This window comes from Odontomachus brunneus, unplaced genomic scaffold, assembly GCF_010583005.1.
Source record: "Odontomachus brunneus isolate Ranch 3 - 2012 unplaced genomic scaffold, Obru_v1 Obru_scaffold_031, whole genome shotgun sequence".
Lineage (NCBI taxonomy): Eukaryota > Metazoa > Arthropoda > Insecta > Hymenoptera > Formicidae > Odontomachus > Odontomachus brunneus.
Window position 1 is genome coordinate 866,982 of NW_022639481.1, and position 16,393 is coordinate 883,374.

The 16,393-nt window shown below is 40.4% G+C and overlaps 1 protein-coding gene across 3 annotated transcripts in view; it reads right to left on the bottom strand.

Moving 5' to 3' along the window:
- Nucleotides 1-647: 647 nt before the first annotated feature.
- LOC116843307 (beta-1-syntrophin) overlaps nt 648-16,393 on the bottom strand; it is a 277,140-nt gene continuing 261,394 nt past the window's right edge. Inside the window, exons 6-8 of one of the 3 annotated variants that reach the window (XM_032813643.1) lie at nt 9,882-10,096; nt 8,191-8,408; nt 648-7,157 (exon numbers count right to left, since the gene is read on the bottom strand). In XM_032813643.1, the coding sequence (XP_032669534.1) occupies nt 7,065-7,157; nt 8,191-8,408; nt 9,882-10,096 (526 nt within the window). In that variant the 3' untranslated portion in view covers nt 648-7,064. Of the gene's footprint in view, nt 7,158-7,980; nt 8,409-9,881; nt 10,097-16,393 lie in introns of those variants that run through there. The other 2 variants (XM_032813642.1, XM_032813641.1) reach the window with 2 other exon arrangements.

Sequence of the window (16,393 nt, forward strand, 5' to 3'; positions counted from 1 at the left end):
GCTAGTTGTCGGTTGAGCTGGCGAAGAATAGTGCGAGAAAAAGATGGGACCCCGGGACCGAAGAAGAAGATTGCAACGTTGCAAATGCATTGCAAATATTTGACAAGTATTTTTTCGTTACGACAGACACCTGCGTTTGCTTAAGAAATATTACAAGCAAAGATTGAACCACTAAATATTGCACACTCTGTGTAAGCTTTCAATGTGAGTGTACCGTTCTCTTCATCCCCGATGATAACAACGGCCTTGGATTGCTCGTGTATCGTGTGTCGCATATTGATTTTTAACAACATCCATGAGAGAATCATCATTCTTATTTTCTAGAATTGAATTGATTACTTTTACGTACACTTACCTTTACATAAGCTTCCAAAATTTCCCGATTCTTCTCCGTCGTGAATATACATATACAGATGTACAAAATTCCATGTAACAATGGAAAAATATACAATTACGGGAAATATTTAAACAAAATAACTTTGAAAAAAATTAAATAACATTGAAACTATAAAATTCTTAATGTCAAACAAGATCATCTTTCTGTGATAGAAAATAAGAAGTTATTTATCTGTACACAATTTATTAGAAATAAAATATCTTACTATGAGACAAGAAAAGATAATTTATATCGTAAACCCCCTGGAGGATTTATATAACTAATAATTCGAAAACACAACGAACAAACTCCGATGTAATGGAAGAACTTGATGAAATTGGATGAAAGACAACCAACCGTTCGTTGTTCTAACCGCTCTCTTTTATTTGGTAACTCATCGATACATAAACTGACTCTAAACTTAAAGGAAGTAAAGCAAAAGTAAACTCATCACGCATCTTGGTAATGACTCGCCCTAAATCATTAGAAAAATACACATTTCACGCGCGAACGAATCCGCCAACAAAATCTTCAATGTTCAACTTAGTTTCGTTACTGATGATCGTATTAATAACTCGTTAACAGTCGCATGCTTCTGCGAATTACGCTCCACCGACCCGAAACGGACGCGAAGTCATTTTTGCCGTCATCATCATCAACACTTTCGCCGCCATTCTTCCCAATGCCAAATATTAGACTGCATCACTCTAGCGCATAACTTATACATATATGTATATATAAAATATTCATTAATATATTTACACAATTTATCTAATACTATACACAGACGAATGGAAGTTTAAGCAAACGAATCATCAAGTCCTAATCGTTTTCAACCTAACCTAACCCTCTAGCCTTAGAGAATCACGGATTAGCGTAGTGTAAAGTTGTCGAGAATCTTTGACAGACACAATAAACGAGCGATTGTCAGTAATCGTCATGGCGGCGACCGCGTTAAATAATCTATATACAGAAACGAGCCCGCGTGGGCGAATTACGAGGCGCTAAAAGACTGCGCCGTTTCAGCTCGAGAAGCGCAAGAAGCGGCCGGAAAATGACAAATGGAGACAATCAATGATACATGGCTTCGTTGATATGTCTACTTAATGTCTAAATCTTATTATTGTACGTCCACCCTAGACAACACTCAACAATCTCGATGGGAGACACTCGAATTTATACAGAGAAAGAAAATCACAGGCCTCTATAACACACACCAGACCGCCATATTAGTCGAATTTGTGATACAAGAATTTACCAGTAGTAAAAATATTATTATTGTTATCATTATTATTAATATTATCATTATTAATATTAATATTATCGTTTTATTATTATTACAGTAGTCAAAAGAAAGTGTTTATATAACAAATATTGAGAAGAAAACGAATTCAGGAATGTATGATTTCATATGATATTCCAAGATGTAGAAACGCTACGAACGAATCTCTGCGTATAGAGAAATGGCTTTTATTGTTATTTCGTCGGTGATACAAAATGGTTTGTTTTGCAACAAATTATGCAGATGAAAGCAACGGCTTAGTGATTACTTACATTGATATAGTCTGGTGAAGTATAGTATGTTAATATACTTCAATATGCTATAAAAGTCTGTGAAGAAAATCCATTCTTACATTCTTCCGTAACTTTGTGTCAAGGATAATTCCTTCAACGCCTGATTTCGTCGTTTCTGGATAATTTGGGAACTGCGACAATAGTGCTAATTGCTAGTACACATTTAATTTTCGAGTCAACGACTTTGCTGTTTAAAATTAAAGAAATTCTCAAATACGAACTCGCAAAGGTCACGAGCACGGGTCGTCAAAATCTTTTGGATTAGGTTTTAGGGATTTTTCAAATTTTATGGGACATCTTAAAACTTTGGAAAAACTAGATCTTTATATAAATCCCTGCACCCACACACATTTGTAAACTCTAGAATTTATATTTCATCTAAATACACACAAAATTGCTGAATTCCTTAATTTCTAGACACCATAATTTGTATTGAATTCTGCCTTAAAATTTATTTTCAATAAGTTAAAAATAAGTCGCAGTTAAAATTAAGCTTGCTTAAACACATAATTAAAAAATTAGAAGTGAATTTGATGATTTTGAAGTCATGGATTCTTTGATTATTACATCCTCCGACAGTCTTTATTTTATTTTTATTTTTTGAGTAGAAATCATGGTTCTCCTCGAGAACGAGAATCATGGAACTTTATCTTCTTCTTCTCCCCCTATGATCTTTTAGATCTTACATTTCTCACCTTCAACATGAAGACACGCACAATCAATTTTAACATGCAATTCTGGGAAACAAAGAAATCAGGCTGCACACATCGACGCTCCTCGCTATCTTAAGTTTAAAGGATACGAATCGTATAAAACAGCTAGAATGGCCGCCCATTGATTTATGAAGGAACCTGCTTTTACTTCACGCGTTCCGCTCCTCTGATGAAGTTTTGCCTAAAGTTATAAGCAACGCCGAACCAGTGGTTCAGAACGATATTTTTGGCGAACCGTACACCACCTAAAAGTTTGCCCGGCAACGACTGTTGTGCAAATTTATCGCGAACGTATGAATCATAGTACCATAATTCATACGGCCATAAAATCAAAATGTTTGAGGAATTTCGTGCAACAACCGTTTGGGCAATTTTTTTTTGATCGTGCAAAAATGTATCGTTTTTTCTAGGATTAACATCGACAAACACTTGGTTCCCTCGATTCTGTACAATAAACTTCACCATTTTATACTCTTGGGAGAGAGAGGAGTAAGGGAAGGGTAAACAATTACTCGCTCTTTTTTACGTAAACTAACGCAGTCATTTTTCACTTCGATTTCGCCGCGCATTGTTGTATCAATCGTCATTTTTATATATCTTCGCGTAAGCGACGTCAATAGCCGTCACTTCAGCAATAGAAGGAAAGATGAAGGCGCATTGCCAGACAGGAGTTTTACGGATCTTAACAGTGCCGAACTCAGGAATTCAAGAACGCTGGAATCCTCTTTTAACGCGAGGACATGAAGACGAAGGATCCTGAACGTAAGTCAGCCTTGCTTCTCGCACCGTCTCGCCTCGCCTCGCCTCGCCTCGCCTCTAGGAACGGTCGCAAGGAGGATATTTCCATTTTGTCTGGCTGAGATCGATGGCGATCGCCTCGCGGCTCTCGAGTACAATTCCGAGAAGGTATTTTGGCCGAGAAACGCGCAGGATATTCCAACTTCCGTATACTCACTCGAGGCGCTTTGACTGTGGATAGGAGGGGGAGTGACATAAATATCGCCTTACCGAAACGAAACACGTTATCTCGCGGAAAGTTCCCGCCAGAAGATCAAGGGAGTAAACTCCTTAAGTCCTTTCCAGGTGTTCCCAACTCCGCGGACTTTGGTGCTGTGCGACGCGCGCACGAGTTTTTCGAAAAAACAACAACGAAGGTGACCAGAAATCCCTGTGTAAAATTTAAGTACGTGACATTCTCCGCCGTATACGAAGCCAGCAGTCAATTCAGGAATCGTTTCTACGATGCTCTCGACTATTCTCTCTGCGCACAATTGCCTAAGTGTAAATTCTTATTTCTCTGAATGTACCTAAAAATGAGACAAGCTGTGGCCGCGTCGATTGCGATTCGTCAAAGCTCTGCGCGTGCCCGTTTTGATTCCCTTATTTTTCGATGTCGAGGTGCAATAACGAAAAGTTAATTTAAGTATACGCGTCGCCGAGTATACCAGCTTCTGATAGCGAAACAATCATTTGCGCGTTCGCCAATTATCAGAAGAAAATGATTGTATTCCTTCGCAGTGACATCTTTGCGTGTATCAGTCGTTTTGACGTCAATGTTACAGGAACCGTTAATATCACACATTGATTGATATTTCGTGTGCGTTTCGTGTATATGTGTTTTAAAATAAATGCCTAACAATTACGTTGTGCAACACATAATATAATGCGTTATTGCGGTATCTGTATTCTGTAATTCGCAGCGGTGAGTCACACATGACCCTTTACAAATCTATATCTCAGCAATTAATCAAGATATCGAAAACAATCTTGATGGTGACTTAATTGTACGAAGGGATCCATTGTCCGTGTGATATGATTCTCTCTCAAGGTGGAGTTACCTTAATGATATGTTTCTTCCTCTGTTTGCTCTACGGTAAATTCAATTGTAAAATCGAAAGAATGTGCGAAATAATCCGCTCTGTGTGTTTAAAAGAACGTGTGAGCTCTTCAAGTCTTCGAGGGAACTGGCAGGTCGAATGCCAACGGGCGGCTCATTGTTAGATAATAATGGCCGCGTTTTCACCGTGCAATTAACGCCGAAGTCCCGTATTACCGCATTACATCGACACAAATGTGGCATTAAATGTTGCCGCACGTTTCCTGGGATATTACTTTCAAATATTACGACATTGTGACGTTCTATAGTGGATTCTATCGTGGATATAGTCAATTTTGTCGTAATATAGTATTATATAATATTAAGTGTGATTATACGATTGGTGTCTCTAAGTTCACGTCGAATGCACACAACGTGATATCTTGACAAGAGCTAGACCTCAGGACTGGATGTCACACGTCAAACGCTAAACGCACGGTGGAAACACAGGTCTTATATCGTGATTAGCTTCTACTTTCGTAACAAGTACGCTCTTCACTTAAACGCCTCGATCATGCGCGCAGAGTTGGCGCGATGTTTAAACGACAAATACAAACTCTTGGATTTTATTGTTGCGAGGGATTTTCTAATCATTTCGTGAAATCTTCCAAAAATGCTGCGCCAAAATAAAGACTATAGAAGAGAGTTCGAAAGCGATTTGAAACGCCCCGGCCGAAATAACGGGTGATTTATATTAAAATTGACTAAGTGTCAATATTTGAAGTTCGTCAAGCTGAAAGGGATTTCATCAGTGGCCTATTTCCATTTGTTACCAAATAAAACATTAATGAAGATAGTAAAGCACAAATTGACAAAAGCGGGAATGGCATGTAAATCATCTACTAAAATATCGTAATTTAATTAAAGCTTAATTAAATCCATTAAAATAAAATTAAATCTAAATATTTGTATTCAATGAAATCGAAGCCGCTGGCTAGGTATTATTGTTTGCAATAAAATATTTGTTTCGCAAATTTTATTAAACAAATAATATCTCATGAAATCGGAGAGTGAACGTTTAATTTAATCAAATGTTTTTTTTCTCCACGATAATTGGAAACATTTTTTTTTTTTTAATTAACGATCATCAAACTCGATTGCACACTGCGTCATTATATTTCCCGAAATCCAAATTACTCAAATTACATTTGAGAGTCGACATGTCGTCGTTTAAACGATCGCTTAAACCATCATGCTCATCTGATTTACATGCTCATTACAGTAATCGCAACTCGACACACCCGACACTGTATCTGAATATTTATCGATAATCTGCCGAGTCAGTTCCTCGCAATTAGACTTAGGGTTAGGTAAGTAGTTAATTAATTAGTTACTTAGGCGCGTTGATTAGCGGCGTGGGTGTTCCTCTTCGTCTCTCCGCCTCTTTATCCTTGTCGCACGTCGTACTTTCTTCGATATATCGTCTCGTGGATGGCTTCGTATCGATTATCGTTACGGGGAAAAGCGAGAAAAGGGACTGCCACCCGATTTTTAACGACCGTCTCGGGTCGACGGACACGATTTATCGCGATCGAGCTTCACCCGAAGATCCTCACCAACATGCACCATCAAGCTCAGACTTATACAACCTTTCCTTTATCCCGCTTGTATCTCCCTGGCTGAGAGATACTGGGTTCCTTGGACCGAGTCCGAGAATTCTAGGGTATGTGCGATTTGGAACTTCGGATCCTTAGTAGGGAAAACTAGGCCGTTGAGACTTTTGAACTTCAGACACTTTTGGAGCTTTAGATACTGGATCCCGTCACTTCGGAAATTTGTCGGAATTATAAACATTTCGAGGGGGGAGAGAGGGAGGGGGGCTCTGGAGAATACCTGACACATTAAATGCTAGAGCACGCGGATCAACGGAATAACTCGTAAAGTGGGATATGATTCTTGAGGATTCTAAAACCTCCGTTTCCTAGGGGATGTTTTTCCCTTCTTTTCCTCTTTTCTTTTAACGCTGTTCTCTCTCAGCGACTCTCTGGATCTTGAGAGATCTTACACTCGCAAATACTAGGAATCTAGATCGATGGACTCTTAAACCTTAAATATTTGATACTTGGAATCTTACTTTTTCAGCCTTTGGAATATCCATGTACTTGGGAAACGCTTAGATCGGGATTTTTAGATCCATTTCTCATATCATAGAGTCTTCCAATTACGGAATCCTCGGACCGTTACCCACGGATTCTTTATCCTACCAGTCGTTTCCAAACTTATCTTACTATTTACCCTCTCTCGCTCCAAGCCTCTTCCCTCCTCGACTTCCAAAGCTCCAGAACCAGAAGAGGATGCACACGACGCGGAATATGCTTAACAAAGGTATAGTCCCTGTACCCATTACCCACCAGGACATTTCGTGTCTCATCGAGTCTCCTTACCGTCGAATCATCGAAGAGAAAAGCCCCCCTTTCTCTTTCGCGTCGCAATTCTTTCTGGTTCAGTGAAGAAAGACGCTGGTAACGGACCTGGTAGTGTGAGGAGGAAGATCGGGGGCCTCTATCAGGGCCCCCTCGTGCCCCTATGCACTCAGACCGAGCCGATGAATTTTCGCCGAGAGGAAGTTGTGCAAGACGAACACGATCGGTTTCGGACAGCTCTCTAGGTCGAGCTCCTACAACAGTATTAATCAAGCCGTCTTACTTCTCAACGGGGTAACTAACGACGCACGAGAGTTTTGAAATTTCCAAGAATTTGTGCATTTTAAGAATAAGCAAAATGTTTCGTGCCAACTACAATCAATCGTTTGCATATCCTGATGCAAAAATTAATACGAAAGAATTGAAACGATCCTATTGAATCCTGTGGGATCTCTGGTAGGAAAATTTAAGAGAAAATAATTGTTTAAACTAGTCGTGTCGATACCCGAATTTTAAGAGAAATCCGAAATTTAAGAGAAAATAATTATTTAAACTAGTCGTGTCGATATCCGAATATTTGACTATTGTGAAAATTTTCCAAGTATTCGACATCATAATTGATATATCTAATATTGTAGAAAATATAATATTGTAGAAAAACTGATTAGCTGATACAAAAATAAATAACCGATGGCTGGTTGGTATTTATCTAGTTATTACGAAGGACTTCTTATTTCGGATACTCGAATATTTGTTCACTTGAGGTATTCGAACATTCAAGTAATATTCGGAGATGAGTAGATAGCAAATAACCGAGTATAGAAGCTATTCGCTTCATATTAACAATACTAATTTAATCTAATATTTTGTCAAATATTTTATCTAATTCAAAGATAAGATAAATATAACATAACACAGACAAAATTAATTAATAAAAATAATTTTTATACTGAGAAAAAAATGTTTGATATTTGTAATTGTACACATAGAGAAATAATTATTATAAATTGTAATCAAAAACACCATTTTTTAAAGTAAATTCTACTATAATGTTAGTGCTCTAATAATCTCTTATATGTATGTTACTACTATTTTCATGTTAGAACAATAAAAAAATATGGTCGTGGAGTCAGAAATAACCATAATTTTAATCGGATCAATCTTTTTTTTCTCTCAGTGAACCAAAAATTTACGACTCCAATGTTTTATTCCCTGAGACATTACAATCGATTTGTTTGATTCCCGCGTGCTTACATCCGCATGTCTATAGTAGTAGTAAGTACTCACAATTTCGCCGTCTTCGCCTCCAAAATCGAGCCACAGAAGACGAGCGCCGTCGTCTGAGGACATTTTCAATTTGTCGAAGGATCTTCTCCAGAGTGGCGTGGGCGGCGATCCAGGACTCACGCCATTCCCAGCAGTGCCCCGCGTTCCGGCGGTGTAAAGCGCGAAGCCTTCCTCATGGTTGACAACCAGCTGACAGGACTTGCCCTGCCACGTGCAACCTGGAACACACGAGGTATCGCAAAATTAAAACAGCTATTAAAAAAGAAATAAAATGTTATTTAATCAAACCCAACAGAACTCAATCGATCTGCATATTTTTATATGCGAACATAAATTTACTTATATTTACTATTTACTTATATTTACATGTATATATGTATGTATGTATATACATTTATACACTTTATATATTTTTTGTTTTATACATTCGTTATGATGAATAAGATTAAGTGGTGAATACCACGACTATGTACGTCTCGCCGCAGTTAGGTCAGATTTGAATAAAAATTAATAAAATCTGAGTATGCATACAATTTCTCTCTTTTCAGATACCATATATAATGTATGCTTTTACTATATATTAAATATATAAAACCGTATTGCTTCAATTCAATTTCCTGCAACGACTATCTTTTTATGAGTCAGCCTGTATATGTGTTTCTTTCCTCGTCACGCGTTCCTGCCGCATCGGTATCCACGATTCTTTATCATCGATGAGTTCGATGCGAGACGCGAGCAAAAAGACGCGTATGAAACGGGCGAAGCATTCATCTCGATTTATTATTGCCGTTTGTCGTCGCTGAAAAGAAATTAAAATTCATCGAACCGAGCGGTAGAGAACGAGAACGGTGGCAGCATAGATGTCGATTATCGTCCGTCTCTCTCGATACCCCGCTATACGATGAACAGAAAGAACCTGGGCACACCATTAATTTCTGAAGTATTTCACTTTTTGTGCATTTCCCTCTAGCTTCATTAAATTATAAGGAATGTTAATTGGCAGCTTTTCTCTAATAAAATAAAAACTCCGAAATAAAATGTGATTTTATAGAAGATAATCAGTTAGAAACTTAAATCTTTAATTATTTATACCATTGACTAAGAATAGAGAGTCGAGTTTTTGGATGCATTAGCATGTATAATATTTATGTATAGTATTAGCATATATATAGTATTTCAAAAAGATAAATAGCAAAATCGGCTGATAGGAGATTAGCTGCTAAGATGAATAACATAAGATGGGAAATGGATATTATCCTGCCAGTACGAACAATACAATTTGTAATTCCAAGTATCCGTACGAAACCCGTAAATATCAGTAATGCCAGGTGAATAATCGAGTACAGAAACTACCCTGTTTATATCGACAACACTGCTACCGACCGTTGGTGTCTCAGACGACACTATTGTTTATATGAGAAGCGACATTCACATTCGGCGTGAAAACCAAGTGGCGCGATGTACTTCGGAATTTTTATCTCCCTCGAGCTGCCAGAACATTGCCCGATGCGACAAACCCGTTCTTTCACATTCTTTCTCCGTGATTCACTACCGACGCACCCCCGTGCAACTGATTTTCTCCCCTGCCATTAAATTAGGGAGAGGAATTAACGCTTGACGACCTCGCTGACCAAAGCCCGACCCTTTCCGCGCGAGGTGGCCAGCTGCAATTAGCAGCTGAGGATACTTACGGACAGTGTATTCACGCAGAGAATGAGCGGCCGCGTGACACCCCTGGACGATCGCCCGCGCCCAGGCCGCCAAATCTCTTCGTGTTTCGGCCCGCAAGTGATGCGTGATCACCCCGTCGATGGTGCCGACCCGAACCGCGAACGTCGCCCCGTGCTGAGTCGAGCCGCTACTGCTGCTCGCCGCTTCGTTCTGCCGCGTCGGGGAGGAGACCAGCCTGAAATTCGATTGAATACGTAGTCGCATGAGAGTCGTTGGATTTTCACTTGGATTGAATGCACGCGCGCGCGCGCGCGTGTGTGTATTGGATTGTCAACGTACCGCGATTCACGTTACAACATTTAAATCTGAACGTATTTATGCAGTTCTTCTCGCCGGCTGCGCTATTCACGACGCGAGCCGATCGAGATCGACGCGAGTTTCAGGAACGAAGATTGAAGATTCCGCGAAGACCGAAACGAAAAATTGCGCACAGCATCGCCGCCCAGCCGGGGTGTCGGGTAAAAAGCGGCGACCTTTATCGGGGCGATCGAAGCGCCTTGTAGCGAGTCACGGCATGGATTCATCCCCGTCGTCTCTTCATCCCTCTCCCAACGGGGAGGTAAATTACCTCGTCATCCGGCTCGCCTCGCTCGTAAAATCGTCGCGGCTTTATTGCATGTGGGACGAAGCTGCAGCGTTCACCTGACACGGGTAGGGCCGCGTATGCACCCCCCACCTCCCTCTGACCTCCTCGAATCCATCCCCCACCCACCAATCTGCCCGCTGACGAATGGTCCTGACATTCGCGAGCCCGCGCGCTAGATTTATAGATTTTTCCGAGGGACACTGGCGAGCCGAAAAAAAACAAAGAGTGATAGAAAGAACACCCTATGCAATAGAGGACAGAGCGGACGCAAAAAATGGCACACTTGGACTCGAAAAAATACCTGCTCCCGGTGTCATTCGACAGTCGCCCCGGGCCTCTTTCGCACCGGTACTAATGGCCACCCCCGCTGCGCAATTGGATGGGAAATGCAATTCGAGACGCGGCGAACAAACTGGGGGACACCTGTCTCGTCAAAGTTTTCTTGCAGCGCCCCGCTGCAAAAAAACCAGCCAATGAATCCTCGCCCGAGAGTCCGCGAATTTGCATTGCGTCTTCGCAGTAAGGGGCCCACAGAAAAACTTAAGCGGTAAGGAAATTGATCAATTATAATCAATTATTTTTGAACCATCATCGGTCAGTTTACTCGCTACCTCAATTTTACTGCTTACGTTTTCCTGTGTGTGCTCAAGGGGACATACTTGCGCCACCCCGTGCGCACGCATCGGCAAGAGTACCGGGCGAAGAACATCGAAAGGGTCGTGCACAACGTCCGCCTGCATCGCTGAATTCCGAAGTAATTCAGCGCTGCAACAGATATTCATCGGCCCTTATCGTTAGCGCCTGCGGCCAAGGTAGCGAAAGAATAAAGCAAGAGCAAAAAGCGCGACGTAGAAAATTCCGATAAGCGGGAGGAAGCCAGAGAGACAGCCGCAAACGGTAAATAAAGGCGTTAAACGAGAATGGATGTTCGTCGGCGGCCGTAATCCGGCGAAAAAGCCCGCAGGAAGGAAGGAAAGTTTCCCTCGGGGTAGCCGAATCACTTCCGGTTTGTCTCGCAGTAAAACTTCCTTAAGTCGGCCATTTCGCGCTCTCGCGTTGGGGCCCGATACGGACCCTCCCCCCTTCCCGACCGGAAATAGAGCCTCCCGACGCGTTCCGCTCTCTTCACGCGTCCCGCAGCTTCTTTTTCCTTTGGAAGGAAACTTCGGGAGAACGATGCCTGAATGTTTGACGACGGTAAAGGTAAAGGTTGATAGCGACAACGTGTAGCTTGGGAGGAATTCCTTTCCGTTTCGGCGAAACGCGCAGTCGACAGTGTTTTCCGACTCGCGCGAAAATAATTTTATATCATTGCATGTCAGATGATCCAATTAATTGAAATATATCCTTAAAGACCGTCCGTCCGTAAGATTGGCCGATTGCACTGCGCGCGCGACGCAATTCTACAGCTTCGTTGAATACACGAAGCTCCTGGAATGGAGATAAAACAAGCGGCTAGATCTGTTGAACAAGAATCAAGTTCGCCTGGCGAACGCGAATGTTGACCTAGTATTGGTTAGCATTACAAGCAAGTTTGCCTCAATTGTGAATAGCATAGTGCTGTCTATATTGCCTCGGTATTGACTAAACGTAGTATGTCCAAGTTTAGTTAGTAGTGTGAAGAGCATAGAATTACTATTGGCCAAGCAAGTATACAAGCATAACAAGCAAGTTTACCTCGAACCGAGTAAATGGGATCATGATGTGAATTTGTAATGTTGGAACTCTTCAATTTCCTCTAACGACCGATGAAATCAAGACTAATCATTTCCGGGGATTTCACTGATCATTTCCAGTTGATATTAATATCGAAGAACAGCATTGAATCTGTGTATTCTTAGTTGGCTCCGATAGCTTCGTTCATTCGTTCGTTCCTTTGAAAGAGAAAGAGAGAGAGAGAGAGAGAGAGGGAAGAAGAAGGGAAAGAAGAATGAGAGAAAGACGGAAAGAAAAAGAGAGAGAAATGATGCCCGGGACGTTGTATGTATATCCGACACGATAAAAACAGAGGCGCGGGCTCGTAAGCTGCCACGAACGATCGATGCCCGTCCCGCCTGGTCTTTTTCACTTAAAATTTAAACGAGGCTTAGTTGGATCACCGATCATTCAAACAGCGTGATTGCCTGACACCATATTTAAGCCGCTCAAAAACGCCGCGCTCGTCGTTAAAAATATAGCCGACGTTAATTCGCAACACAACGGCGCGCGAGGAGTGTTTAACACGATATAAAGTAATGCAACGAGACACTTCCGGCATGTACGCAACGCGCAACATCCGCTCTGTGCGTTTTATTTCCCTGTGTATTTACAAAGGACATTCTTGTCGCACATATATAAAACAGTAATTGTTTCTGCGTACACGGTCTGCAACAAATTTTATAGCATTTTAAATATATAATCAAAGGTGAAAACACACACGACATTTTCGCGTACGGCTCGATAAATTTAGACGTAGATATTCTTCAGCGACTTTCTCCGCTACTTTCGCAATTTCGATGTTAATGCATAAGACGTATAAAATATATTAATGGGTAAATTTGGATTTCACATGATTTAAGCTTTACTAAAAATTAAGCGAACACACACACACACATACATACTAAAATTTTCTTATTTATTTGAATTTTAGACGCTTAATTTTCTGAAGTTCTTCATTCTTTAATATAAAATAAATTTAATGTGAAATAAGTTTAATACGCGTTTTCACGCGCGCATCCTCTTAAAGATTTTCCAATCTTCATTTCTTAAACTGTAGTTTTATTTACATCTCGCTAATTTTTTTGAGTTTAGTAAATAATCTGCATTACATCTACAAAATCATACTGAACCCGTTTATTTCAATTTGAATTTATTGTAACTAAATAAATGAATCTTTTAAAGTGGATAAAAAATTACAGCTAAGTCTGATTATTCTCTGGCGCGATTACTTCAATTAAATTAAATTTAAATGATCTATATTAATATTAAAATTAATATATTATAAACCACTGTCACATTTTTGCAGACTGTGAAAATTAATTATTATAATATTTACTGCTTAAACTAAAAAAAATCTCCACTTGCTTTCGCAGCATCGAACAATCTATGACTGTGTCATATATATGACCAGTCGTTCACCTTGAAAAAAAAAAAATAAACGATGGTTTGCGACAGAAATAGCGCGGAATATTCGCGTTAAATCGCGGGAAAGCTGCGATAAAATCCGATTAAGACGCGAGATCTCGTCACGATGATGAGTATCGACTTTCGGCGCGATCCCATTAGGTTTCATTCAGGTTCAGTCACAGCAGCTATATTTGCCGATCACCGACATCGAGAGATTCACTGCACGAATTATCAATAATTCAATATGCGCCATCGACGTTCGCGCAACATCCTCGATATTTACCGCCATCGCGGATTATATTCGCAATTTCTTCGCGCGATTGCGCGGATCAAGATCGTAAGAGGACGCGAACGCCAACAGCTGAAAATGCGCAACAGCAAGACGCCAAGTTGCGTCGCGCAAAATTGAGTCACATTACAATCGACTATTCGATTCGTCGCAGAGAGTTTCGGCTTATATATTTTGCCCAATTATCAATACACCTAATATACGCTTGGAGCAGCATTTCAACAACCTGGAATTAATTGAGTTATAGTCATTGACATTCGATCGATGAACAAACTGACGTTAATGTCGCTCCATCTCCCATTACTGAGATCACTACGGCCGGTATTCGGATCTTATAATTAAGATCGTCTTCAGATACTCCGTAGCAATGAAATGATCTGTACAACATCTGAAGATGACGATCTTAAACATAAAATCTGATTATGAGTATCGGCCTACGAATATTCGATCAGAAGCGTCGCGTTTGGTTATTATTGCAATTTATTCGCGATGCAAGCTGAAATCGATATAAGTAAGCGTTCTAGATAACCTGGACGAGGTCGAAAGAGCAACTGGGAAACTTGGGGTTGAGTAGAGTAAAGAGACGAGCAAGGGTTGGGGGTGGCGGGACGATGCGCCGCGAGCAAAATCCTGAACTCGTTCCGAATATCGTACTTCGATTGCACGCGCGATCGGAAACTGTCGACGACACCTCCGATAATTAATGTCTGTCCCGTAGGATTTAATTGATCCGGTTCACCGTCCGATTATCGGGACCCCATCTTTCATATCCCGTTGTACCCTCTCCCTCTTCCCCTCCCCGGTTCCTCTGGCAGCTGCCCTTATCTAGCCCTTATTCACCTGATCAACCCTATCTCTTTATGGCCCTTAATTTTACCAATACAGATAATTATGAATCCTAGAAATGCAAAAAGCACGGCGAAGTGTTCAGAAACGGCCGGAGATCCTGAGAAAAATGCACGATTTAAAGTCTCGAGATTTATGATTTTTGACAAACGCTAGGAAAATAATGAACTGATTTGTCACTCACACACTGCCTGAGTCGAAATTTTGGCCCTATATTAAACCTTGAATTCTACAACGCAATAGGAACTAAGTTAGCAAGGTAGATTTAGTTCTAATATAAATTCTAATACAATTTTTACTGTTACTTTGACTCTGATGATGTAAAAAATTTCCCTTTTCACTTTCTTTAGCATAAAATAGATTGTATTATAAATCCAGAATATCAAAATAGATAAAATAGACAGGCTAAAAGTAGGATCAAAATTTCGATTCGGATAGGTTCAATAGAATCAAAAGAGGTGGATGTGGGTTTCATAGTACTAAAATAAATATTGAACGGAATAGTAAGGCTGAAAGTAGAATCAAAATTTCGACTCCTTTGCATACGTATTAATTGCTTTTAGGTATTGAGAGATTGCATACAGATAGATCTTATTCGAACAACACTGATAAACGATACGCTTAATCTGCTTTCAGAATCGGCGAAATAAACGAAATAAGAGAGAGCAATAGATGATAAACGTGTAAATAAATTAAAAGTCAATTTGCCGCTAGTGGATTTTCCTTGCAGTGGGAGTCCTGCGACGCGGAAGATTCGATGAGTTACGAACGTTGGAAAATATTTCTTCCTGCGGAATGTCCGCCGCGTTTTTTCTCGACGTTCGTTTTCCCTGCTCTTTGAAACGGCTTTTCTTCCGGCTGCCGTGGAAAGGCGACCGTTTGTCACCGGACATCGTGAAGGGAGAGGAGAGGAGAGGGAGAGAGACTGGGGGAAAGGTTAGGGAAAAACAGAATTTGTGTGCCACCGGGGGAGCTGAAAGAAGGAGAAGTAGAGAAGAAAAAAAATAGAAGTTGAAGAGGAAAAAGTAGACAGAGAAATTACATTATTATTAATGCAGATTTATTTCACTTTTCAAGGATGGACATCGCCCAAACACGCGTAAAGTCCAGATTATAAGCAACGAATTCGTATTAAAACGGAATGCACAATATAAAGTGTAAAAACAAACTTATGCCGTTGCTATGAAGGAAAAATATATTTCTTAAGGCCATGCTATAATGGGAAGACCGCTCGACTTGAAAATCTGGAAAATTCAAAGGAGGATCCGTAGATCTAAGACTTGAAAGTCCCGAGTTGACGGTCTGGGGATGAAAAAAGGATGAAGAAAAGGAAGCAATGCGAATCTGCAAATGGAACGAGGCGCTTTTCGCTCTCGCAACCACGGTAGTTCTTCCCTTTATTGAAAGGAAAAAAAAAAAAGAAGAGAAATCGAAATCTGCCAACATCCTATCTCGGACAACGTATGCTCGAATTTTCTGTACAGATCTCAGTATTTATCCTGCTCAGCGAGTCTTACGTTTGCAGATAAGAGCGTGAATTACCATTTTTCTTGCGGGCATTATCATCACAAAGAAATTTTATTCATCGTCCGCTTCAAATTTGTCGTAATCTACCTTTTTTAGCTTGAGATAAAAAAGAATCACAT